General features: G+C 42.9%; 1 protein-coding gene across 3 annotated transcripts in view; it reads right to left on the reverse strand.

Annotated features, from left to right (window-relative positions):
* The window catches only part of KIF26A (kinesin family member 26A), a 102482-nt gene that overhangs the window by 46180 nt on the left and 30212 nt on the right, over positions 1–26090 (reverse strand). For 2 of the 3 annotated variants that reach the window (XM_064512019.1, XM_064512020.1), the window contains exons 3-4: positions 21003–21503; positions 3020–3186 (exon numbers count right to left, since the gene is read on the reverse strand). In XM_064512019.1, the coding sequence (XP_064368089.1) occupies positions 3020–3186; positions 21003–21503 (668 nt within the window). Of the gene's footprint in view, positions 1–3019; positions 3187–21002; positions 21504–25745; positions 25792–26090 lie in introns of those variants that run through there. The other variant, XM_026111366.2, reaches the window with a different exon arrangement.

A 26090-nucleotide genomic window follows, 5' to 3' on the forward strand; every position in this document is an offset into this window, starting at 1 on the left:
AAAGCTGGATGGTGTAAAGGGACAGAGGAGATGACACTGGGAAGGCTGGAGCAACAAGCAGTCAGCTGCAGCCAGATATCCCATTAATACTGAACAAAACCAGCTGAAACAGGTAGAACTGGTGATATACTAATACTTTCCGTGCCTGGGAATGCCACTTCTCTACCCCAGTTCCCATCAGTATCTCTCTGATGCGTTCCTGAAGATCTCCTCTTTCTCTCCCCTCTTGCCAGGGACCACTGGGCACAGAGGGTGGGAGGAAGAGGCAGTGCCAAAACTTGGGTCAGTCATTCCCCATGGGGGGAGGAGGAGGAGGAGGAGGAAGAGGAAGAGGAAGAGGAGCAATGGGGAGAGGGAGCCTCTTCTGGGATTGGGGGCTGATGAGGATGGAGCAGCCTGGCCAGGTCCACACAGCAGTACCCACCTGAGGGCCTGTTGAACACGATTATGATTGCCAGGGATTGAAATGGATCTCTCTTCCCTCCTCCTCTGTGAAATTTTCTGCATTTCAATCTGTATGTTTAATCACAGCCATAACTGAACGTGTTTTTTGAATGCTTTCTTTTAGGGAACAAGGGATTCTTAGACAGGCTCTGGAATACTGAGAATCAATGTGGACAACACATGAAGCAGCAACATAATAAAACATCACGAAAATGCTACAGAACAGTAGTTTAACAGTTATCAGTTGTCATTTCTTGCTTAAGTCTCGCTCTCCAACAACAACCACACACAAAAAGAGAAATCAAAGTGCTTTCTGCAAAGAAAAAAAAAATCAACCAGTGTTGTTATTTAGTTAAAAAAATTGAAGGGAATCAATTTTGAACAGAGGAAACATGGGTAGGGAATAAGCAATGTACTAATGGGTTGTAAAATGTTTTAGCTAGCGCATAGCTGCTAAAGCTATAAAACTCTGATTCACTCAGGGCAAAGACAGATTCATGAGAAGTAATTAGGGCCTGATCCAAAGTCCAATGATGTCATTTGCAGTCTCGCTGTTGACTTCAAGAATCTTTGAATCAAGCCAGTGACAATATGGATCTGTCACATCACAGTAAAACTAGAATAGAGTTTCACTGACAACAACAGAAGCACAACTGTGGGGAAAAGGTTTTGGATCTTATTTTGGGTTATTAGACACTGATTTCTTTCTCTCATTTCTGGGGGGTTTTGTTGTTTTCTGGATTCTCCAGGGAAAGCTATAGTCTTTACATTTGTATAACACATACACTGAAATAAATTCAAAACAGATTAAGTGAAATCAGAATAAGACTATTCATACACAGAATTTGAAATACAGTAATATAAGATGTGCTGCTATCCAGTCTAGGTCCTTTGTAGTGGATTCATTTGTCCTTAACCAGATAACTAAAAAAAACAGATGTCTGAGCTTTTCACCATACCCTTGCCCTATACTTCCACCAGTTTCAGACACCTATCTTAAAAATCAAATGTACCATCCTCTGTAGGTAACTATTTCTCTGTGCTGACAATGAAAGGAACCTACAGCACTTAGCGCAGACACAAAACATGGACTTCCAAACACTACACTTGGGGCAGTTATTGCCCAGCCTCATGTGTATAGAGAGCCTGAGCTATGTAGCCATATAACGCTACAAGCTTATTGTATTAAGTTCTTTTAAAAACAGGACTTGGGAAGTTGAGCTCCTTCTAAGGTCAGATTACAAATTAATTTATACAAAAAGGCATTCTTTTAATGTTGCAAACAATTTGAAAAGATCAAGGAAAAGGAAACAATAGAATTTCTACATGATTACATGATAAGAAGTGTTCTCAGTGCATAAATTTTACTTTAATGCCATTTGTAGACATACGTTTTTCAATATTGTCTCAAAACATGTTCAGTTATGAATTAAAATAGGAGTTTGGAAAGCAAGTACAAAGCCCTGTATTTTTTGTTTTAAATACCATCTGCTTGACAGTGTATTGCATTTAATCAACATTGCTAATTACAACAAACATTCCACAAACAAAACTAACAGATCATTTTCATTATAAGACCCAAGAATGAAAAAAAAAAAAAAAGAAAAAAAAAAAAGTTCTAGGCTCCCACTAGAAATGACTGCTTTACACTGTTTTAACTGTTGTTATCAGCTATGGAAAAAAACTTCTATTTGCACATGTAAGCCATGCTACTTGATAAAAAAATGAATAAAGACTTCTTTTTATTCCTCTCAAACAGATCACAGAGCAGTCAAAGATGATCATCTTTGACCCTCATTTTGAATAAATAGGAAGGAAACAGATATCTAAATGTGCATGCATCTTTTTCTGCCATTGTTTAGGAGAAAAGTTTTCCTAGGTGGTATCTGTTCACAGAGCAAGGGGTGCTTTGTATGTTAAATATCTTTCTCAGTCAGTGACAGCAGGTGGAACAGTAGAATAATCCTCTGGTTGTAGAGGAGAAAGCACATACAGTGTTCTGGAAAATGCAAGCAAACATTTCACCTGCTCGTGCAATAACCGCACTGGTATGAAGAGAAACCACACCAGCTCCAGTCAAGCCAATCATCAACAAATGGAGGTGAATGTAGTGTTTCTTTAGAGGGATTTCTTCTGAGAACATGCATATGTCAGCTGCACGTGCAGGACAGACAGCTAGACAGGGCGCCTGTTCTCGCCTTCGCTCAGCTGGTGCAGACCAGATCTGAGTGGAACGACCTTGTTATTTAGCCCTCAGCCTTGCAGAAACCTGCTGAATAACAGATTTGTTACAGGTGGAAATATCCCCTAAGGACTAGGCAGAGCCCACCATACATATTGCTGGTTTCTGGTCAACCAAGGTCCCAGCGGAGGTCTCCAGAGAGAAAAACAGCACGTCACCAGCACATCTCTGCTCCCCAGGGGTGGTGGAAACCTGCAGCCAGGGCAAAGTGACCGACTCTGCCGTCCACTGGCAGCGCACACGACACACCTTACCCAGGGCAAAGTCTCAAAGGCATTTCACAACCACTTGACATCCTTTAGCAATTACAGAAAACAGACAGGTGAAAACTACCTTATGAAGAACGAAGCTGCAGCTGAGGTACCTGCAGAGACCCCGGCAGGAGCCACCAAACTCTGCGAGCTCGGCGAGCTGCCTGTCCCGGCTGGGTCCGAGTTGTTCTGCCCTGAGGTGACTTGCACGTTAGGACCATCCCGTCCACTTTCTGGTGCCGCTTCTGCCTGAAAAAAATAAAACACATGTACAGGTTGATATGCTTGCTGAATGGCTACGACATTCTAGAGAGGCACTTCCAAAGCGTGTCTTTGCAAGGGCAAACACGAAGTTCAGCGGTAGCGGAGAAGTGGTACCACGGGGACAAGCGTACCACAGTTGGTCCTGCAATTGAGAAGGTGAAAACCATGACTGCAGCAGACAAGCAGAATGGCACAGAGACCCTTTGTGATGGGTACTGCACAGTTAAACAGTTTGACAGGCATGGAGAAATGGAAAACGATAAGCAGAACCCTTTTGTTTTACAGTGTTATTTGGTAGCTGGCAGAACTGTTTATCTGCTTCAGTTATAACTGTCAGGAATTATTTCTCAGTGGCACATCATCTACAAGACCTATCTGTTTAAGAGGAACTAACCAAACAGTCACATTTGTAACATGTTTCCACATGAATAACCCCAAGAACCAAGTAAAAAAAAAAAATTGATTTTTTAAAAACGTATATACAGGCCTGCTTTTCAACATTATCTATCTTAGTAGCACAAGTACGTGGCACTTTTGTGTCCTGCGAACAGTTCCAGTGGAAAAACAGGAGTGACTGGAGATGCATCTTTCCCAGCATAATGCATCTGTGGTATCTGAGGCCCAGTTTGGAAGGGACGATTGTTTTGAGATTTTGCCAAAATATCAGACATCTGTATTGTGAAGTTGTGTCATGTCAGTACCTTCATGCGTAGGCCATTAACTCTTTCAGTGCCACGTTCAATTAAGTCACATCAGTCAAATACTCACTAACAAGGCTGGGAAGGTCTCCTTTTAGGGAAGAACCTGCTCTATGTCTAAGAGCACTGAAAACTTAATTAAGGAAGACACCACAATAAATACTTGTCAGAAGAGTTAATTGTTTCATGTATGATAATATATGATGTTTCTGTCATCTGAAATACTACTCTGACATTTCCAGCTAATTAGCTAAAATAAATTCCAGAAAAGGAGACAGCCTTGTAATGAAGCACAAATGCAATTAAATGCTTCCTGGGATGCCACCAAATTTTAAAGTTTGTGCTGCCATGGATCATGTTTTACAACTACAGATATGCAGACATGGTAATAGGGCCTTCCCAGTTACATATACACACCCTCGACTTTCTCATACACTGAAAATCCAAACAGAGTATTTCTCATGAGAACTGAGGCAACCCAGTTATTAGGTATCAAGTAAAAGAAAACCCTGCCAACCATGCAATGCTTGATTGAAATATGAAAAGCTGTCTGGAGTTTCGTTGGACTCATTCCCACAGGTTCTGAGTGCTGAGTTCCCAGCTCTCAGTGAAGTCAACAAGAACAAAGTATGCTCAGCTCTCCAAAGGTCTGCTCTTTAAAGATTAATATTACTGTCAGTGCTATGAAGTGGCTGACTAATGCTTTCCTCTAGACTTTTACTCAAAAAAAAAAAAAAAAAAAAACCAAAAAAACAAACTTTTACAGACCTCACCTAAGAGATCTGAGGCCATGCCATAGGGGAATATTCTCAAAGATTAACTTAACCCTAGTGAAGCTACTCTCCCTGGAAGTCTAACTGGAAACTTTGAATGACCACCCACAGAAACCCTCTTCTTTGTAATATCGAAGTCTCAGGAGACTAGATTCCTTACGCTATGCAGGCAAAAGGCTAGAGGCCAAGCAGCACTAGAGGTCAAAACTAGTACAAAAAGTGGTGTGCCAGCAACACAGGCTTAGAAAACAAGGAAGCCCGTCCATCCCAGCTGCAATCCACTGGGAATGAAACAAATAGCCGTGAACCGAGATGCTTGGAAAACGATCTGATCTGCTTACGTGGTTAAATGTTAAAAACTAGGTGATGCAGTAACGAAGACAAGTGGTAGATAGAGGAGGTGCTTCAGCATTAACAAACTGAAGCAGCAAATGTATGGTCTAACCTATACCAGCCACGGAAAGTGTATGGCACAGAAAAATAATGCAGACTAAGAAACATCCAAATGTGACAAACTGATACACAACACTAATGACAGATGGAGCTTACCACACACTTCAGCAATGGACGGATTAAGAAATCTACAACAGATGCATAAAAGAGAGTAACTGAGAGAAGAATGTGTGACACAATGTCACGGAAACGATCAAACGCCCACGAGGAAAAGGCGGACTTCTGATCTTTGGCCTAAGCTGCTGGATCGGCTGTAACGCCACGCTGCCCTGTGTGGTTATTGGCACGCAGTGCTATGCTTCACCTCATTAAGAAACCCAAGTGATGAAACTAGAGTTAAACTGAGCAAAGCGAATAAGCAAGGCTGAGCGAGACTGGTCCCCGGAGAGGAGCGCTGAGAAACGCTCTGGGGCAGGCACTTGTGGCTCACAAATTAGCACGCCAAGGGGCAGCCACGCACCGTGGTCGGTGGCACAGCGGCCATACGAGAGGGAAGCCCTACAGGCAGCCCCGGATGGGCTAACGTTAGCAGTTGAATACTCACACATCCTCTGCCAAGACAACGATCATAACCCTCTGGGCGATGTCCCCACTGCCTCATATTAAAAATCACAAGATCAGACTGAATCCCCAGGACACATTTTTCCACTCACTTTCAACAGGACTATATTGGACAACAGGCTTTTGAAACGAAGAAAATGATATATTGAAGTGAAATATTGAAAAAAAATACAGAAGGAAGGGGTTTCCAAGCAATCATACTTCAATCATAATCTAAAGGTAAAGGTGAACTCGGCAGACTCATGGAATTTTATGGCATAGTGTAAGAGATTCGTAAGAACTCCCTGGAAGCTGTTACCCAGACCAGCTTTTGCTTTGCAGTCACTCTGCTCATCTTCTGGCAGCTCTATTTCCTTAAAAGCTATTCACATTTAATAAAAATATGAGCAATGGATAACACACATGCTTTTTTCTCCACTTTCTATTCCTGTGGGAACTTAAAAGCCTACATTTCTAAAAGAGACTAGTAGTTTTGGACACATTATCAGGTATCTAACTTGAAATATCCAGGTCAAATGATTTTTCAGATGGCAGAGGCTCAATGTCTTCCAAATACCGGTCTCCTACCCAAGGTATCTCAAGTCGGATGTCCATAAGTTGCCATTCTTAGAATCAATAATCAAAATTGAGTTTTGAAAACTCAAACTGCAATTTCTGGATGAATTCAGAAGTTTTATTCTCAGCTCTGTGCAAGAAATTGACATCAAAGGAGGATGAGAGGAATCCAAGGAGAAGGCACTGGTTCTTGGAAAGTGTAAAAAAAATGAAGTAAGACATGCAAGACAAATACATCAGAAGACTAGTGTAGGTACAGACAATCCATATCTTCTTCATTAAGCCTTCAGTTCCTCAATTAGTATTCTTAAACACAGAGGTCACATCAATTTTGCTACATACTGACAAGCTGGAAAAGCCAAACAAGTTCTTCCAAGTTTAGGATTCGTTTCAGGGACTGCTTGCACCATCCAAAGTGCAATCCTTTTCTAGCACAATCATCTCCAGCTCTCGCTGAGACACCTGCCCCTCTCCGCTGATCAGGAGGGCAGGGTCAGTACTCCTGCCAGCATCCCTAGCCAACGCAACGCTTCAGCACGGGTCAATAATTTGGGAGCTCACACCACTTTTCCAGAAGTGACTCGAGAGATGTTTACATGGTCAGGTGCCATCACATTCCCATTTTGCCCATTCTCCTGATATCCCTTGTCGGCCCCAGGTCCATCTCCCCACACGCGGTCACACAGGCTCGGCAGAGCCCTGGCTGGCAGCCACCCCCGCGGGCGCGGGGGCCCAGCAGGCACGCAGCTGCCTGCCCTGCCCAGGGAGACGTGCCCACGGCAGGGGTGCCCACAGGCTACCACCCCGTTGAGTTTAAGCTCCTAAGTCCTTACAGCACTGCTGGAAAAATGGGACTTCTGGCACCTACGAGAAAATGCCTTGAAAATGCATTTTCAAATGCTGCCTGCTGATGCCTGCACACAGCCTGATCGCTGCTTTCGGCTCAAGCGCCGAAAGGCACTGGTAGGTTTAAAACACCATCAGTGCTGAACACAGAGGCTGTTTGTGGGCACTGTCCCACGTGCACATTGGGCCCCAGCAGCTCAGAAGCCCAGGCTCCCCGGCATCACGGAGCCTGGCACACCTCTGCCTCCAGGAACCAGCAGCACCCTGGGAGAAGGGAAGAGCAAAGACGATTCTGGGGAGACAGAGAAACCAGAGGATGAGAGAAAAACAGGGAGGAAACAAACGCATCGAGAAAGACAGCTCCACACATACGTCTGTCTTTGCAGTCGCAGACCACAGCTGCTACCGGTTCAAGAACAGCCAGTTCAGGTATGAGGAAATCTGTCAGGTCCAAGTCATTTGCCCTGAGGTAGAAAAACTAAAGACACATAGTGGGACCCTCCTACACACTCCAGTTTGTCACACGGCAGTTTTAGCTTGTTTCACTTACAGCTCCTGAAGGGTTAAGAATAAGATGAAGGGGGCTTTGTTTTTAAATTAACTGCAGGAATTACCTCAAGCACTTCCCTCACCTCAGTCTACACCGTGTTCTTCTGGGGACTGCGTGGAAAATGTAACTCTCCAGAGAAATGGGAGCAACTTTGCAGGGCCTTTTTTTTTTTTTTTTTTTTTTTAAAAAAAAGCACACAAGTCTGCACAGGGAGAAGACGCCAGTAGGCTTCTGAAAGGGAACGGTGCTTTGCTGTTTACTACATTTTCATAAATCACTCAAGATCAAATGCAGAAATCACAACCTTGTCATTATAAAGTGTTACTGACTGCACTGAATATTTTAAATGTCATAAGCCTCCGCATGCGGAGATTAATGGTTCTTAATTTTCTATGAAAAAGTGAGGAGGGAAGAGAGCAGAAGTCATTAACTCTCTGGAAACCAGTTAATCCTCAAAGGGCAGATTTCAAGGACTGCTTTATAAGGCCTCACCTTCGCCATCCCAGAAGAAGCCAATGGTACTCTACATCCCCTCACTGCATAGGGATGCCGGGAGGTGCAAAATGCAATAGCCGGGAGCTTGCCAGTCCCCTGTCCTGTCTCCGAATCCCACTGCGCGGGCTCCCCACCACGACCAAGCAGCAGGAAACATCTGCACAGGTTTGGACAAGTCGGGCTGGTCCCAGACTACACTGTCAATAGGTTTGCCATAGATTTAATCTCCAGGTACACAATGCACTGTCAGGCCAGTCCCCTCCTAAAGGGCAATTACAACCCTAACAAGCTCTTAACAAGTTTGATGTCCAAAGCCAAAAATTAAGCCATAATGTTTCCAGTTTCCTGAATATTTCTACTCTCTGGACATTGACCTTTGTGCAGGAAGCCAAAAAAGCCAGGCGAGCGCTGCCACCTTGCCTTCATAATTTGTGCAAAACATGAGCTTGGTGACAAGCAAGAAAAAAAAAATGGAATATAAAAATCTGCATGGAGAAAAATAAATCAATCCCTGAACAGCACTGTGATGGTAAAAGAAAACCATAAGGGAAAAAAACAAGAAAGCTGCAAGAGTTGCAAAAGAAAGTAATCAGATATGATGGCTAAACACAAGTATCAAAACAAGCTTCAGAAAAGAGGGAATGGAGAAAATTGCAAAAGCATCAACACTTTCTTCTCATTTCCACTAACATCCATGAAGTTACATCCATATGTCTGATCCACACCCACATAATTAGTCAGAATTCAATATGATTTATTTCCTACACATGCTCCCACAATGAAAGCATTCAGCAGAACTTCAGTAGTGAATTGCATGCAGAGCTCTAGCAAGTCCAAGCCTCTGAGTCTGTACAGGGGCCTTTTTATTTTTTCAAGTACCATTATGACTAGCAGGCAGCAATACAAAATTTGGAGGAGTTGCTCTCACTTACCATTGCTCACTTTCAAACTAGAACATCACAGCAATTTAAATGATAAAAATTGTTTGGTGCAAGAATTTTAGAATATATTAAAGCTACTGTTTGTATATCATATAACAATAAATAATTTCCCCCTAAATGATTCATGCTAAAACTCTACAACCTACCCCCGCTAACTGGAACAAATATGATGTAAATCTCTACCTGGATAAAGCTCACACTAACCCTCCTTTTCCCCAGGCATGGATGAAATCCTGCATACATCTTCTATGTTAAACGTCTCCCTCGCAGACTGAATAGCATTATGTAAAGTTAACAGGGCAGCATAGGCCAAGCCGAACTGAAACATGTTCTGGATAAACTTTTTACTACCACTTGACAATGCTTCTACTGGGGCTCATTATAAAATACTAGGGCATTTTATAACTAAAATACACTACTGTAGTCACTTTATAAGCTGCAGCTGCAATGTGGTAACAAGAACGCCATTCCTAGTAATCTGCACGTAAACATCTGAAACAACAGGTTTAGGTGCATCATGTGTTCAATGTGAATCAAATGCAGAGCATTATATCCCTTTCCCCCAAAACAGGGTTTCAGCTAAGAGAGTTGCTAATGCCTGGCGTATTGCTGACCTCTGAAAATGAGGCAGAAGGAGAAAACCACAGAAAGGTAGAATTAAAGAACAGGAGGGCCAGCCTGCGGTCTCAGGCAGGAATGAAAGCCGCACAGGAGATTCGTAGGCAATCTCAGGGCTCTTGCTTTTTGGATTAATATCTGGGTCACTAACACAGGTTAAGGGTTTGGATCTTCACTGCCAAAAATCACAAGCAGTATGTGCAGCATGTACAGATTGGGTCTCTTACTTAAACTGCACGGCATTTGCAGCCTGCTGCAGCCAGCACCAATGTCCAGGGCAGTACACGGACAGAGAAGAGGCAGCTTGTTCCTCCCTGCCAAAGGACTACTGATCTCACTCTGGACCAGAGGAAAATAGCTCTCAGACCTCCCCTACTTTCTGCTCCTCAGGCCCCAAGAGATTTACTAAGGTTATGAGCAGGTCTTGGTCAGGCCTCCTTCATCTCCAACATGCCTGTTCCCTCCTCCACTCTGCCCAGACTCCCGCACTGGAAAGCCTCAAAGATGCCGTGGGGCAGCCATGAACCTGCTGCCCCTTTGCTGCCGTTTCACAGCTTTACAAAGACCCTGTCCTCTCTGATTCAGCGTGTTTCGCCATCCAGAGCTTCTGTACCAACACAGACGACTTCACATTTCAGCCACTCGGGACGGCAGCACCAAAGAGGCAGCAAGAGACGCTCCGTCTTTTCTCCCTCACAGCTATCTGACCACTCATCACACAAACTTCACCCTCCCGGCTGCACATGTAAACCCGCCGGCTGGAAAGTCATGGCAACATGAAAAAGGAGTATCAAAAAAAAAAAAAAAAAAAAAAAAAAAAAAGGTAGTTCCTGCTGCACACAAGCACTCTCAAATCACGACTTTTTATGTGCCATGGATTTAAAACAGCCAGAGTAGAGGAACTGTTTCTCCTAATGCCTCCAGGCAAGCATCAGAAAATGTTGCTCTAAACCCTCCCTGCTGACACGTATTATAACAATTACAGCCTCCAAAGCCAGAGCCAAAAAATATAGCTGTGTACTGCTTAGGGTGTTTCAATTTACCACTGTGGTCAAAATAAAAAATGAACTGTTTATTCAAACAGCAAATATACAGTTGAATCCCTGCTTTTTGTCAAACACCGATATGAGCAGCAAAGGAATTCATTAACAAACTCATAATAATGCAAATTTCCATCAGCTTAGGATTAGTTTTCCTACGAGGAGACAAATGCTTTTCCATTAGGACAGTTTCCAATGGCCAGATGTGTCTTCGAACAAAAGACAAACAGTGGACACGTAGAGAACATCGAATGAGGAGAGCTTGTGTCGTCCTCCTGACTGCAACAAAATTTCTCTACAACTTTAGGCAACTTGGTTAAAATCTCACTGTGCCTTGCTTTTTCCATTCTGCAAAATGGGCTAATCACATTCCCAAGGATTACAGGTCCTTGTCATTATAATTTTATTATAATTATTATATTATAATGATTGTAATATAATGCCAGCAAAGAATAGGCAAAGGTGGATGGAGGCTGTCATACCCAATTTCTATTTCAATCACGTTCAGATGGCCTATATGTAACTACTTTAAAGAGAACATCTTTTGGGAGCAATTTGCCTGTCAGCTACCAAGTGCAAGGTACCCATTGACTAGTATCTTCCTTGAAAAGGTACAAACCTGAGTTATATGAAGCGTGAACTGGATCTTTAATATACCCAAATCTACAGAACAGGGCTCAATGATAGGCAAACTGATGGAGCAGCATAAGTCTGGGACAGTTCAGATCATATGATAATTGTTGAAGAATACCAAGCTTCCAATATAGGTAAAGAGCTGTGCACTGCTACTCCTTTTCCCTTGCTGCTGTTCACCACTGACCTGCTGTTTACTCCCCACCCACATGTCATGTAGCAGTCATGATTCATTATGACTGGAGTGAAATCTCCAAGTTTGCAGATGCCCCAAAGCTCTTGCAAGTAGTCAAATGCCATGCCAATGATGAGGAATTCCAGAAGAACTTCCCAAACCTGAGTGGGCAAAGAAGTGCCCACTCAAGGTTCAACATAGATAAAGATCATGCATTTAGGGAAAAATAATCTAAACCACACCTAAATGCTGCTGAACTTGGAAATGGCAGTTACAACCCAGGAAAGATCTAAGAGTCATTGACAGTTCTCTGAAATCATCAGTTCAACAGGCGGCAGCAGCCAACACCACCAAACAAATCTTGGGCATCATGAGGCAGGGACTGAGAACAAGAGGAGGGACGTCCACATATTGAGTACCAGTGCAGTTCTAGTCCTGAATCTCAAGATGGAGGTAATGGAGAGGGAAACAACAGAGACAAGCAAGTAAATGATCAACGGTATACACAGGATGGAGCAGCTGCCTTATGGGGAGAGACAAAAAAGGCTGGGGCTCCAGTTTGGAGAGGAGAAGGCTGAGGGGCATCTGAGAGAGGTTTACAAAGTCATGAGGGTGGTAGATAAGCTGAATGTAGAACTGCTGTTCACCAAACCTGCAACATAAGGGCTAGGGAATATTCAATGAAACTAACAGAGTATCAGTTTAAAAGAGCTGAAAGAAACTAAGTACTTCCTTGCACTGGGGTAGTGAGCTTCTGGAACTTGCTGATGCAGGAGGTTGTAGAGGCAAAGAGTATCAGCCAGACCAAAAAGTGACTGGACAAATTCATGGACAACTTGTCCATAAACAGATACTACAGGGAACAGACAGGCATGTGCTTTCTCACCCCCCAATTGTCAGCGCTGGGGAGTAGGAGCAGACTGCAGAGAGTGGCCAGGCTCCAGGTGTCCCCCCCTAGAGAGCATCTCTAACTTCCACTGCTGGAGACACAGCCCTGGGCTAGATGGACTGCAGCTCGGACTCAGGAGGATGTTTCTTCTGTTCTTTTCATTCCCACCTGATCTCTATGCTAGAGTTCTGGCTTAACATAGTAACAGGAGGTTGGGCTATTCCCATAGGCCCTTGTGAGCACTTCAAAGTCATCAGGAAGGTTGGTCAGAGCGTGAAGGGGATTCTCACGCTGCTACTCTGCACGGACAAAGTAAACCTAGACCCTTCCCAAGCCAGTCATTACATGGGTCCCCTCTCCCCTTCTTCATCCTTACACTATCTATCTTCCCCCCTTGCCTGACTTTATCACCCTGAGTTTGAGAAGTGGAAGGGGGAGGTTCTGGGTGGCAGACCCACTGTCTTTGCCCAACAGCACCAAAAATCCATCGGTGGCCTCCTGCCTACGACACTGTTAAAGGCTTCCTTCAAATAAGATGATCAGAAAAGAACAAACTCACCCAATTCTGGGACTGTGTCGGCTATACAAACCCAGGGGTATTAACTCACAAGCACTCAGGGCACCTTCAGTAGCTAAAAAGCTGGAAAAGCCTTTGAAAGCACCAAACTTAAAAGAAAAATAAGTACTTTGGAAATTGCTTAATTGCCAAGTTTGGAAAATGCCTAACCACAACATCAGTTTGTGTAACAATTTATATAGACTCACTTCTCTAGAAGTGTTTTACACTTGAATCTTACAAGTACTACTTTAAGATTCAAAGCAAATCTCTAATTATTGATCCTTCGTTATACTGGGAAATTACCTCATCGTAGTCTTAAAGTTCTATTTATAAGTCTAATAATCTCATCATTGATTACGGTGACTGTATTCTATTTATAAATCCATTACCTTCCCAACAATGAAATAAAATCAATAGTGCACAAAAATGAAAAAAAGGAATTTAAATGTATACATTAATGCCATTTCAACTAGCAGTATTTTATGCACCATCTCTAACAAAACAGTGTCACATCATTAGCAATAATGTGAAAAATCTTTTTCAATTAACAGCGTTGATTTGATACTATGTTCAGTAAAGCGGCAATCCATTTCCATTAAATACACACATATGAAATGCTTGAAACATCTATGAACTCCATCTATACATCATAAATTCTTACCCAAGTGCTGAAACAGAAATATAGATACATTTTCTATTGATGCTTTTTAAACTTCCTTTCAAAAGCTACACTCGGTGGTGATTCTAGTTCCAATAACAAAGAGCATCAGTATTTGCCACATGCACAGCTGCTCATGCCACAGGACAACAGGAGATGCATCTAGCAATGCTCACACTGCACCCAGTCTGCTCCTCTGACTACCTGGAGTCCCACTCTCTGGACATGCCACCATCCTAGTACTCAGCCTACGTAGCAAATGTTAAATTCAAAGTGCTTTCCAAAAAATGTATGAGGTTCAATCCCATTTTACCCGAGTAGGACAACTGGGCAATGTTCACTTCAAATGCAGCCACGTAAATCAGTTCTTTCCATTCGGTATACACAGGACTGTTGTGAAAGACTTCTCCTCTACCAGCCTTCACACGACCAAGTGAGCTCATCTGTCTGGTTTTCCGCTGCACTCTGAAATCGCAAGGCATCATTCTGCTGGAGTCCACCAGGAGCACCCGAGGTTGCTGATGCACAGCAATGGTGATCTTATGAGAGTATTTCTGGATTAGATACACAGAGAAAGAATCTTTCTCAAATGTCTGATGACACTTCTGAGGTCCAGGCAAAAACTAAGAGCCTTTCTTATATGGCTATTTCCAACAGGGGAAAAAAAGTGGGGTGTGTTGATTAACAATTAGTTTGCTGGAGAGTTCAGAATGGAGCATATGCATAGCATAAATGGGCTAGTGGGAAGTAAAAGAAACTGAAGCAAATTGGGTGAACAGACAAGACCATCACAAAGAAGTCAGTTCAAGAGGAAGAGAAGAAAAATTAAATATTTGGAGTAAAAGAAGAAGGAGTTTTTCTATCTTAAAGCGTATCTTCTCATATACTCGCTGGATTAGAGAAAGACCTGTGGACCTACCTCCCCCTGCTACTCTGCACAGAAAAATCTGGGCTCCCATGGTATTTTCAGGGAGTTGCTCAGGAAGTTCCACTAAGCATTTCTGGAAGTTTTGAAGGCAATTAGCTTCAGTAACAGGCCTTGAGATAAGATGAGACACAACAAAGGCAAATTCTCCAGATTATCATTTGCAAATAACCTCTAAAGTCTGCTTGTCTTAAATCTACCCTTGATGAGTACAGGTGAAGTCTGGGCCAACATTCTTTATTATTGCTTGTTGACTTCAGTTGTCAACAAAGGCTTGTATGGACTTGTTTCCCTGCAAGAGCTATAATAATAATTGCTTAGCCTAGAGGAGTGAAGGATCAAAAGAACTGTGTTTTCAGGTGGTAATCTGAACCACAAGGTCTGAATCCTGGGGATCCTCCTTATCCTTACCCTGTCCCGCAGTGGTAAAACTGACGCTGCGGCAGAAGTGTCAAATACATGACATAAAGAGATAAAATCCACAACCTCACTTAAGAAAATGCTCATTTCCATTTTGTTGCCAGCGCCCCTTATGCTGACTCTTACCATTTTATCCTGACTCACTGTGATATCTGTGGTTTATTTTAAAACAATAACCTCATTTTCATTCATCAGAATCCTACAGTGGGGGCAATTAAAAAAATGGGGGGAAAAAATATGGAGTTTTTAAGCAATTAAACAAAACACAGGACCATGTTTTTATGTGCACGTTTAAGGCTGAAATTCTAACCTTGCTTCATTTCAGACTTTCCAATCTCATCTGCTAATCTGGTGGCTGGGGCAGGGTCTCCCTGGTGAGCCTGAACGCAAGGCGTCGCTCCCCCACGTTGCCCCTCTCCCCTGCGTTTGCTAAGGCAGCACAGTGCTATGCAAGGCAACACCAACACAACTAATCTAAAGGGAAAACCAAAACGCCTCTAAGGAGTCCCGGCCCCACTGACAGCCCCCGGTTTGCTACTGACTTCGGCAAAGCCAAGGTTTTATACACTGGGTCACAGAAATGTCCCAGTGCTCAAAGTCACCCAAGTGACTCACGGACAAGATTTACGGTCCAAGCACCACATTTAATTTGTTTCGTTACAAGATCTTCAAGTATATTTCCCGCACTGTACTAATAAAAGGTCACTGAGAAAGCTATCAAGAAAGATTCTAAAAATTAATTTAAAAATCCATTTTGTTTGACATTTATCAATGTAGAAAGGTAAATGCTGGAAAGTAACTTTTGTCATTCTGTTTTCCACAGTCAGCTTTTTACTATATCTCCTAAGCAAAATGAAAGTCAGCCTCTTTATAAACAAACAAAGCTGATTTGGAGAAACTTAACAGGGGCTGAACTCTACCCTCAGATAAATCCATCTGGATTACATTAGGATAAGTAGAAGATTCATTCCTAAGAACAACAGGACACTGAATTGTGACTAAAATAACTTTCAAAGATTTTGCACATAAAAATAAATGAACTTAACTCCTATAATTTCAGAGCATACACACCAGTTTACATGTACTGTGGTCCCCAGCCTGCCCCCTCCCCACCCCAAATCAGGCCATACATATACATGTAACTTAAAATTTGTGAATAATCTGAGGGACATACATTGGAATGCTGATAAATTTACAATTTTAGATACATATGCTTTAAAAGTTTTACTTAAGTCATTTTTTTTAGTATTCCAACTTTTCCAATTTCCTAACGGTGCATTCTTTAATATTTTAAAGCAACTTAGAAACTGGTAAAGTGCTAAGGACCAACAATATTTTGCCTTATAACCAATACCATTTGTTTATATGTGAATTAGAAAAAGAGTGTGCCAGGGATTTCATTTTGCATAAGATGAAAGAAAAAACAATTTGCAAAACAAGCTCTATTTCACTGCACTGCTTTTCCAGCACATGGGATGGCTACATTACCACTTTTATTGGTATGCAGTATTATATACTGCATAACACAATTGAAAACATACTGTTGGACCTCTCTTCTCCACAATAAGCAACACATGCAGATACTTCTAATAAGTGTACAATGTGTTTTCAGTGATTTTAATTTTCAACATCTCAGCCAAATGCCGGTGTAACTAAGAAGCCTAAATTCACCTTGTAACTCTGTTTCTGTACTAAACTGAGTAGTAACACCGAGCGCTGCTAACACATGTTGTGTTTCATTTGAGTAGTAACCTTGCATTCAGCTGTCAGGTGTACAATTAAAAGCATCAATATAAAAAACTATTTATTAATTAAAGTTGTCAGTGGTCTATTACGAATCAGTTGTCTTACACAAGAGTTATATCGGCTCTCTTCCCTTCACAGAGTTCCCTGTCTGGCCAAACTACTTATCAGTGCTACTGGTTATTATTCTTTGTAATTTGTCATGACAGGCCACTTGGGTAAAGCAGCTGATTACGCTCTTCACCTCTTGCACCTCGGTTGTGATCCTGGTTCTTCCCTCCCTGGACCTTCCTCCAGATCGTTAACTATTGTTCCTCTTAACGGCTCCCGAAGCCCACAGTTATTATTTTGCTTTGAGCAGCACCCATGCTACACTTCACAGACATGTTCTTGTTCCAAAAATGTATAATCTACATAATGGATTTTCAGTCTTGAGCTCCAAACATGTATTACAAATGTACGATGTTCTGCACCGCCGACCCCAAGCATTTGGCCCAGCAGTGGCTTTGCAATCCTGAGTGACGTCAGGAGGTAATACACATGGGCTTGGGGAGGAAAACGAAAAAAGCGGAAATCTGGTCATTCTTTTCTATCAGCAAAGAATTCCACCCCATTCACTGTTAAAACTAACCATAAATAAAAAATACGGACCCTGGAGGAATAGTCGCACAGGCCAGGTCTCCCGCGGTCAGGCAGACACCCACTGCGGTGCTTTCTGCCCTCTGCGAGGAGGCATCTCGGGGTGGCCGTGCCGCCCAGCGCCGGCTGCCGGAGAGCGCGGCTTGCTCCACCTCACCCACCCGGGCTCCACTGGCACCGACAGCACCTTCGGCAGACAAGTCGAGCCAAGACAGACGTCTCAGATAAGAAGGATAAAGTGCCTTGTGGAGGTGCCTGTTGCTCTCCCATAACTATAAAGGAAGCCTGGGTAATTACCTCTGAATAAACATCTGTCTTTTTGGCAGCTAAAAATAGTTGAGATGAATCCCAGCCTTTATCTACGTCTGCCTTCCAGTCTTTAGAAGATGAGTCATGCTAGCTTCACATGCAGCACTGGGTTAAATCTCTGAGATGTGAAGTACTTGAACTCCTAGGTAGGAAACTGCTATTCAGCACTTGTTTTGAGAAGAACTCTCTCATAAGAAAACAAGGGACGGTTATAGATATTGAATGAAACAGCAGTTTTTACAGAGTACTCAAATAACTAACATCACAACTGAGAGTATAATCTCCCTGGAGCATGGGCCATTTTTTCTGTCTGTAGTATCTTGCTTAAAAGGGGCTGAAGACTCCCGACATGCAACCACATTACACATAATAAATAATGTTCTTCGTGATTCAGTGTTATCCTTTTTATCACTTTTGTTTCCCTTGCTCCAGAATTTCTTCAAGGCAGACCAGCCCTGCCCCACAGGGAGAGGGCATAGATTGCTAAGGAAGGACACCTCCAAATACATGCATCTTCCACAGCCCTCTCCAGGCTTAATCTTAAACTTAAACCCTATCTCCAACTTAAAGAAAGAATGGCCAAAATCATGTATGTAAGCATGGATGGAAATAAATAGACCAGCTTATGTCTTCTACTGGCTACACTGGTGCTGTATTTTGAAGATTTGCTCCACAATTGCAACACTGAGGTTTTCTTTGATTCCAGTGAAATGCAAGAGCCTGAAGAAGGACCAAGAACTCTCCCTGGGGTGTCCACCAGCCTCTTCATTTTGGGGACGCCTCATCAGGAACAATATATCCAATTTGGGGCACTGCTATTTAGATGGATATGTGCCAACAAGTAACAATCTAGAGAAAATGACAAGACTGATCATAAGTCTAGAAACCATGACAAACAAGGAAAGACTGAAGGTTTGTTTCTTTTTTTAAGTACAGAAGAGACTAAAGAGAAACATGATAACCAACTTCGAATACATAAAGTATAGCTATTAAGAGGAACAGAATAAACTCTTCTCTATGTCCACCAACTGGCAACTGGAATAATGGGTTTAAATTACAGCACTGGAGATTAGGTTAAAAAAGAAAAAAAAAGTCAAATCAAGAAAACCTTGCTAATGGGAAAAGAAGTTTAACATCAGAGCTGACAACCAGCAGAAGTTGTGAAATCTCAATCTTTGCAAAACTGTGAGGTGAGGTGAGAATGTTCTGCAGTGGGTGCTAGCCTAGGCGAAGGCTAGACTAGATGATTCCCAAAATCCCTCCCAGGCCTGCTTCCTCCAACACCTGCAATTCCTCCTGGGAAAAGTGTTGGGCAGGGGGCATGTTCTGCCTTAACCAAACAGCTTCATCAGACACGAGGTTTGCAATAACATAAAAAAGCAGTAAGACAATTCAAAGAGGCACACAAAACAGAACTTGGGAGATGCACACCAGCCTTTAGTAACCACATTTGGGTTTTAAAAAAAAACAAAACAAAAAACAAAAAACAACCTAGCTTCTCTCCAGAAACTGTTTCTAAATCTAAACTGTCCTTACAGCTAACTGGGTCGCATCCAAGCAGTCTCCAACACTCACAGTCTAACGGTGTTTGTCCTTAATTAAAGGTCACTGTTTTCCAGGCTACTGATTTTTGCACATTTCTAGATCACACTTAAGCTCTGTTGCATTATACACGTGGTTTTTCTTCACGGGGGTTAAATGAGATAACTCAAATTTGTCACAGAATAATGCAGTGGCTGGTTAGGGAAAACCACATCTATCAGTCAGCATGGTTAAGCAGGAAGAAATCTGGAGCTGGTGCTAGTGAAATATTTAAGACAAGAGTAAGGGCAGACAACGACTGAGCAGGGAAATGGAAATACTGCTTCCAGACAGCACAGGCTTTTTTTCCATTTTTTCTGTTTCTGTGAGGTACACAGAATGTAAAGATACCATAATGTCACATCACACGCCTTACATGGGCCAGAGTGATGCCTAATGTATGGAGTAGCATTTACAGAACACCACTCATTGTAGCCGTTCCCCAGATACTATGAAGAGTTAAATTGGCCAGGGTTTTCTTTCCTTTTTCTTGATGTAATATCAAAGAGCAATGTGACATCAGTGAAGATCCACTGGATTTAAGTGGAGATCCCTCAGAGGTGGGCTGTGTGTGCATTCACATACTTCCATACAAGTGAGAAGTACCGGAGGGAGGAATCAGCTCTCCAAGCCTTTATTGGAAGCAAATGGAAGCCTTTACTGGAACAGCAGTGTTGCACAACAGCACGCTTAAATATCTCAGATGATCTTGGAGCTCAGTCAGCTCGAAGCTATGAAGCAATTTTAGGCAGTGATTATATGAAACAGCATATAAGGTCTTTATGTCAAATTTAAAGCTGCCTAGCACCAATGTCCCTGGTGTTGCAAAATGTACTACAAACGTCTTTAAATGACAAGCAGAGAACTTCTATTTGTACATGTCATCTGAATGCCAGCAACGGCAGCAGTGCAGTGTCTCTTCGCACTCCCTGTTCACTATCATGGGGAAGCTGTTTAGGAATAGGTCTTAGTCAAAAAGGGTCACTATATCCTCCTCTTCCTAGCAGCCTTCCAAAGACCTGTACGGAAAAATCACAAATCTGTAATGAACTTGCTCCTTAAGGTAACATGCCCCTTTATAAAGCTTTTTGCTTCTCCGCAGGGATGTATCTACATTTTTAAAGCATTCAATGAATACAGATTACACTGATCCAACATCCACAACACTCAGATTGTAAGTGCAATAGCATTTACAGAGATACGCCGTTGTAGTAACCTTTTGAACATCCTTCTTCTTTAGAGCCAACTGTTTTGCAACAGATTTAACCTGAAGATTAAATTTCTCTATCATGGTATGCCAACAGCATCCACCATATTCAACACAGCCTTAGAAATTCAGCATTGGACTTGAGGGTCAAGTTCATCTTTGATATAACTTCCATACAGCTCCCAGAGTTTCATGTGACAAACCTGGCCTTTCATGTTTTCTGAAGTGGTCACCAGGTATGTGACAGCCAAACAACATCACCTGCACACATGAAGCTAAAAGGGGTGCAAAGACATCTGAGGGAAGGATCTCACCACCTGAGATAAGGGAGCAAATTCTCTGTGACATGTGATAGAACATCATTCAAAGCACTTTTTCAACTCCTCAGTTCTTGAAAGGTGGCTTAAAAGAGATTAGCTGATTCCCACTAAGATATATATGTACACATATAAAATTTTATCTTTATTTCTCAGTATACACACACACATGTACAAATATAAACAAACCTGTGAATCTGGATTATCGCTACTTACTAGACAAGCCTGAGGCAGGAAGCTGTTCACCCTGGAGATACTCCACATGCCCTCAAGGTACTGCTGAGCTTGGATGGTCACGGAGCTCAGAGCACCGCTGAGACCGCTGGGGGCCACCGTGACTTGAACACTGGAGTTAGGAAAACTGCCCGCACCTTGAGGCCACCCGAGTCCCTTCTTTCTCTCTGTGCCAGAGAAGAGATTTGGCGATTTTCCAGACTGTCTGCCCACTGGCCCAGCAATGAGCGGCAGGTCTCTCTGGGAAGAGACGGTGACCATGCGGGGCACCATGCTGGTCACTGCAGCGGCGCCCGGCGGCAGCTCGGGCATCTCGGGGTGGCTGGCTTGGCTGAGGGCGTGGACCATCTGAATGGCTTCCTGCTTCAGCTGGTTCAAGTGAGTGGCACAAGTTTCACATCTGCTCTCTCCTTCATTCCTGTTTTTCTGTAAATAGTCAGGCACTTGAAGCTTGTCAAAAATTAAAGCTGATAATCGTGGGTCCTAAAGAAGGGGGAGAAGCAGAAAAAGAAAAACAATATTGAGTAGAAAGAAAGAGAAAGAAAAGTTCTCCATGACTTGCTCTTCACCCACCAAAGTCCTTGAAAGCTATCCCAATAACTCTCAGGTTTCTCCGAGTATCCCGAAAGATTCACAGGTCACAGCTGATTAATAAACCATAACTGGCCTCATTTGTATGAGGCCCAGCATGAAAATTATCAGCAGAATTTAACGGTGGGGCTTATGGTGCACTTGCACATTCGTCTGATTAACTCTCCTTTTGAGACACCAAACGTGCCCGTGTTTCTCATGCACAGGGACAATGTTAGTGCTCATGCTGACCCTACAAATACCATAACGCAGTTCAAAGGCACGCCAATATTTTAAATCCAGGAATATTGGGCCGCAGAGTATTCACAAAAACTGGTGCATGACCTGGTAAACCTTTCGTTGTCCTCACCCTCAGGGATGACTGATCAAGTGGCATGAGAAACAGTTTACATGGTACTGCCCACAGCTGGCTCCTCTGCTAGCGAGGACCGTCATTTTTGATCTTTGCAACCCAGACGGTGGCAATATTCCCTTCTGCTACAGTTGCTTTGATGAGAAATAGATTTGAGGCTACGGCCATGTGTGAAGGTGCGACAATGTGCACACCAAGAAGCTGATTTAAAAGCAACACCTATTTTGTTTCCACAAAGCAATTTTTCTTCCCCTCCCCCAGCTAGTTCATTTTAAGGCCGCCCAGACACTTTAAAACCCAGCACTGTTTCCAGTTCAGAGATAGAGTTACCTATCTCCTAAAACACACGAACGCCTTCCCATCCCCAACCAGCTACTGTAGAGATTAGTCAAGAGATTAAATCCAGCTGTGTTGTAAATCTGCTATCAAGACTAATGCCAGGCAGTAAAACTGACCAACTTCACGCACTCTTGTTGAGCTCTCCAAACAATTAAGGTTTTAATGAAATCACAGTGCTGCCAAAAGGTTTATTTGTTTAATTATTTTAAGTGAAAATATTTAATTTGCTTGTTAATAATGAGGGCAGGCAAAGCTAGTAAGTCAGCCATACTACATATGCTCAGGGTATCCCCAGATCAGTGCTCATTTTAAAAAGTGTATTACTTTATGCCAAACTGCAATTGCTCTCTAGGAAATGAGTATCCTATTAGAAAACTAACTAATCCTGGGTTTAATTATAATACGCATCAATAAAACTCTTTTAAGAAGTCTTGGCACTGGTACTTTGGCTTTGCTTATTATTCTTTTTCAACTGTGCTATCTCCCTTTGCTCTCAATTCAGAAAGTCCTAAAACACTGCTTACCTTCTCCGGCCAAAGCATGGACTTTATTTCATTTTCACCTCCTGGACTACTCTTGCAATAGCTTCTTAAACCTACCTCCCAAAATATAGTACTGTGTTGACAGAAACTTTTATGAGCACATCCAGCATCATATCCCTCCACCAGCCAAAAACCATTAACAAAAGTTGCTTTTTTCACAATAGTCTAAATTAATGTCTTTTTAATGACTTTGTTCAAGTCTCACTTCTGAGGTGAAAGCAAGCTACTCCTGCTGCTGACTGAACAGTAAATTGCATTCACATTAGTGAACTGGTTTACAGACTCAAGTGAAAGGCACAGTTTAATTTTTGTCTCTTTTCTCTTTATTGAGGTTTAGACCCCGGTAAAACTGTCTTTGAAGTTGTAGCTTTTGCTTACAGTCCTAAGCAAGAAAGTTCTTTCCCTCCTGATCTCCAAGAAGACGATAGTACTAAATTAATGAATATTAGTCAGGCAAAAATAGTATTCTAGAAACTTTTTTCTAACCCACTAGCCTCTTAGGAGAAAGTGGTATTAGTTAGATGGAAAAATATAAAGTCTCAGTGCTGCAAGCACTACTAAGCCTCAGGCAAAACAAAGACCGTGCAATCTATCTCCCAAGAAAAACAAATAGCACCGCAGTCCACAGAAACCCTTCCAAGAGAAAACCCTCTGAGCAAATTCTTGCAGACGCTGACACACAGCATCTATTCAAACAGCCCCCAAAAAAGCCCTTTTCCCGCGCCCAGGGCCACACCACCCTGGCCGCAGCCAGGCCCATCGCGGGGCTCAGTCCTTTGATTAAAGCTGGGCACGGGAGGAAGCACCTGCAGCTCCCAACTGCATGAGGCTCATCTGGCAATGCTTAAATTGCTATCAAATGTCGAAAGTTTCAAATAAGCAATTAAACTGAATTACTAGGTGAAGCAGGCTTCTCATTTAAAAGAAACGACTTCTTTTGATGTAAAGAAAATTAATGACCCCAATTCTAGTTCCATAAACACAGTTTACAGCGTAAGGCAGATCAGAGTCAGGCCCATATTGCAGATATAAGGAAACTGAGGGGATACCACGTCAAAGGAAAAAAAACTATTTACTTAAAAATGTCACAGAAAAAAAGTCATATAAGCACACTGTATTTCAGATTTAAACCTTTTCACTTAAAAAAAAAGCTCTTATTTCCAGCACTCGTATTTTGCCCAGCCGCTGCAAGGAGCCTGTTAAGGCACTCATCCCGTCACTGCGATCGCTTTTTTGTATGTGGCCATTCCCCTCCAGCTCCTCACCAAGGGACCAGCTGTGCAGTTAGATTACTTTTATTTTTCCACTCTGTGCGACAAAAACACCTGGCTAATGGCTGGGCGTGAAGGGCAGAGGAAACACAAGGTACTGTTAAAAACATTAACCGTAACTTAAAAGTTAAAGCCAGTCCCATTAAAAAGGTCTCACCATCCGGTGGCAACGCCGGGGAACCCCTGTTTCGGCAGCCTTGCTCTCTAACAAGCCGGGGTGGAGTTACACCCTCATGTTTTACAGGGGGAAGAAATAAAAGCAAGTGACCAAATGTGCTGGCCGCACACGAGGGAGGGGGGAAGTGGTTAAACTGACCCTTGCTCCGGCTCTGCCGGCAGAAAGGCAAGGCGGCTACGCCAGTCGCTGGGGGATTGGCACTTCTGCTAAAATTAGACATACTTCGTGCAAGCCTTTATTCAACACAGCACTCCAAAACCACCGCAGTCTGTGGTGCTTCAAGGAGGAAGATCTCTTTATTCCTTTACAGCATAAAAAAAGCACGCTGTGCTCATCACACCTACTTCCCAAATGCCAGCCTTATCTCCCGAGCGGCGGAACAGCAAAACGCTGCCACGCAGTAACATCGAGAGCTCCCCTCTTGCTACAGAAACCAAAACCCTAATTTCACCCTCAGCCTGTCAGTGGTATACTAATTTCAGATATTCAAACACTGCCAACTGTGACTCGTGAGAGTAAAATAAACAGTCCCACCAGGCACAAGTGCACTGGAGAGCCCAGCATAAGGTCAAGACAAGAGGTGGTATCTACGCACATGAGCAAGAGCTTTCAGAAACGCCTGCCTCTACCAGCCTTTGCAGTGCTTCTCACACACGCGAGAAACCTCGCAAAGCCCTGGGAGTTGACACCCACGCATGCAAACGACCCACACGGGTACGAGCACGCAGGCCAGGTCCGCACGCCCAGCCAAGTCAGCCCAGGGAGGATGGAGAGCTCGGCAAACAAGGGCTGCGCTCCCGCTAGCACGTAGGGCAGAAGAGCCACCGCGTGCAACGCGGGCAGCCGCCAGCCCGCAGTCCGCCTTCGGGCTTTCCCTCCGAAACCCACGGTGGGAAAACAACGAGCTCAAATTCAAAAACACGTCCAGTAACTTATAATCAAAAGCAGAAACCGCTCATTTTAGTTCACATATCTCTATCCTATACGTAGCTCAGCGGCTACCTTTCCTCCCAGGGAAATCCAGCAAGGATAAAGGCAGTTTTCCCGCTAATTCAGTTCACACTGATGTGCTGCACTCGAGCAAAACCCCACATTTCACCACTGTAAAATATTATGACCTGAGACAGTCGCCCTTGAAGTTACGGGCATACTGAAGCCAACTGTGATGTGCCCAAAGGCCGCTATCTCAGAAATGCCCTGATCCAGTTTAGGCACCAAAATAATAGCCAGGTTTGCAAAAGCGTGCAACACCAAAGCACCCTGCTGGATGGAGCTGAACTCTCCTGACATGCACTTAAAAAACAAAACTTAGATTTTCTGGAAATGTTGTCTCTATTTGTGAATTCCCAAGTATTTAAAGCTTTTCACTTAGATCTTTTGTTTAGTCAATAGGGACTAATAGACAGCATCTCCACTGCAAAAGAGAAATAAAGATAAAAATTTTAATCTTACCTGCAGCTATTGACTGCTAACTCCCAAACTCAGCAAATGGAGAAGACGGAGAAAAGCATCTGGATTCTCGCTTAAGAAGTCACTGCAGTAATACCCACCCATCTGTAACCTAATCCTTTCAGCAAGGAACTATCCACAGAGTGCGAACAAACGATGACGAACAAACGATGAAAAGTCAAACCGCCAACAACCATCCCCAGTAATTACCTGCAATTCTGCCTGGTACTAGTTTGTGCAATGCAAGTATAACCAGAGCAGTATTCTGAATTAAATTAAATTCTTCATATAAACGTAATTAAAAAGAATGAAAGAAATGCTAAATGTTACACTGAAATATTTCCTTAA

The sequence above is a fragment of the Dromaius novaehollandiae genome, chromosome 5, assembly GCF_036370855.1.
Source record: "Dromaius novaehollandiae isolate bDroNov1 chromosome 5, bDroNov1.hap1, whole genome shotgun sequence".
Lineage (NCBI taxonomy): Eukaryota > Metazoa > Chordata > Aves > Casuariiformes > Dromaiidae > Dromaius > Dromaius novaehollandiae.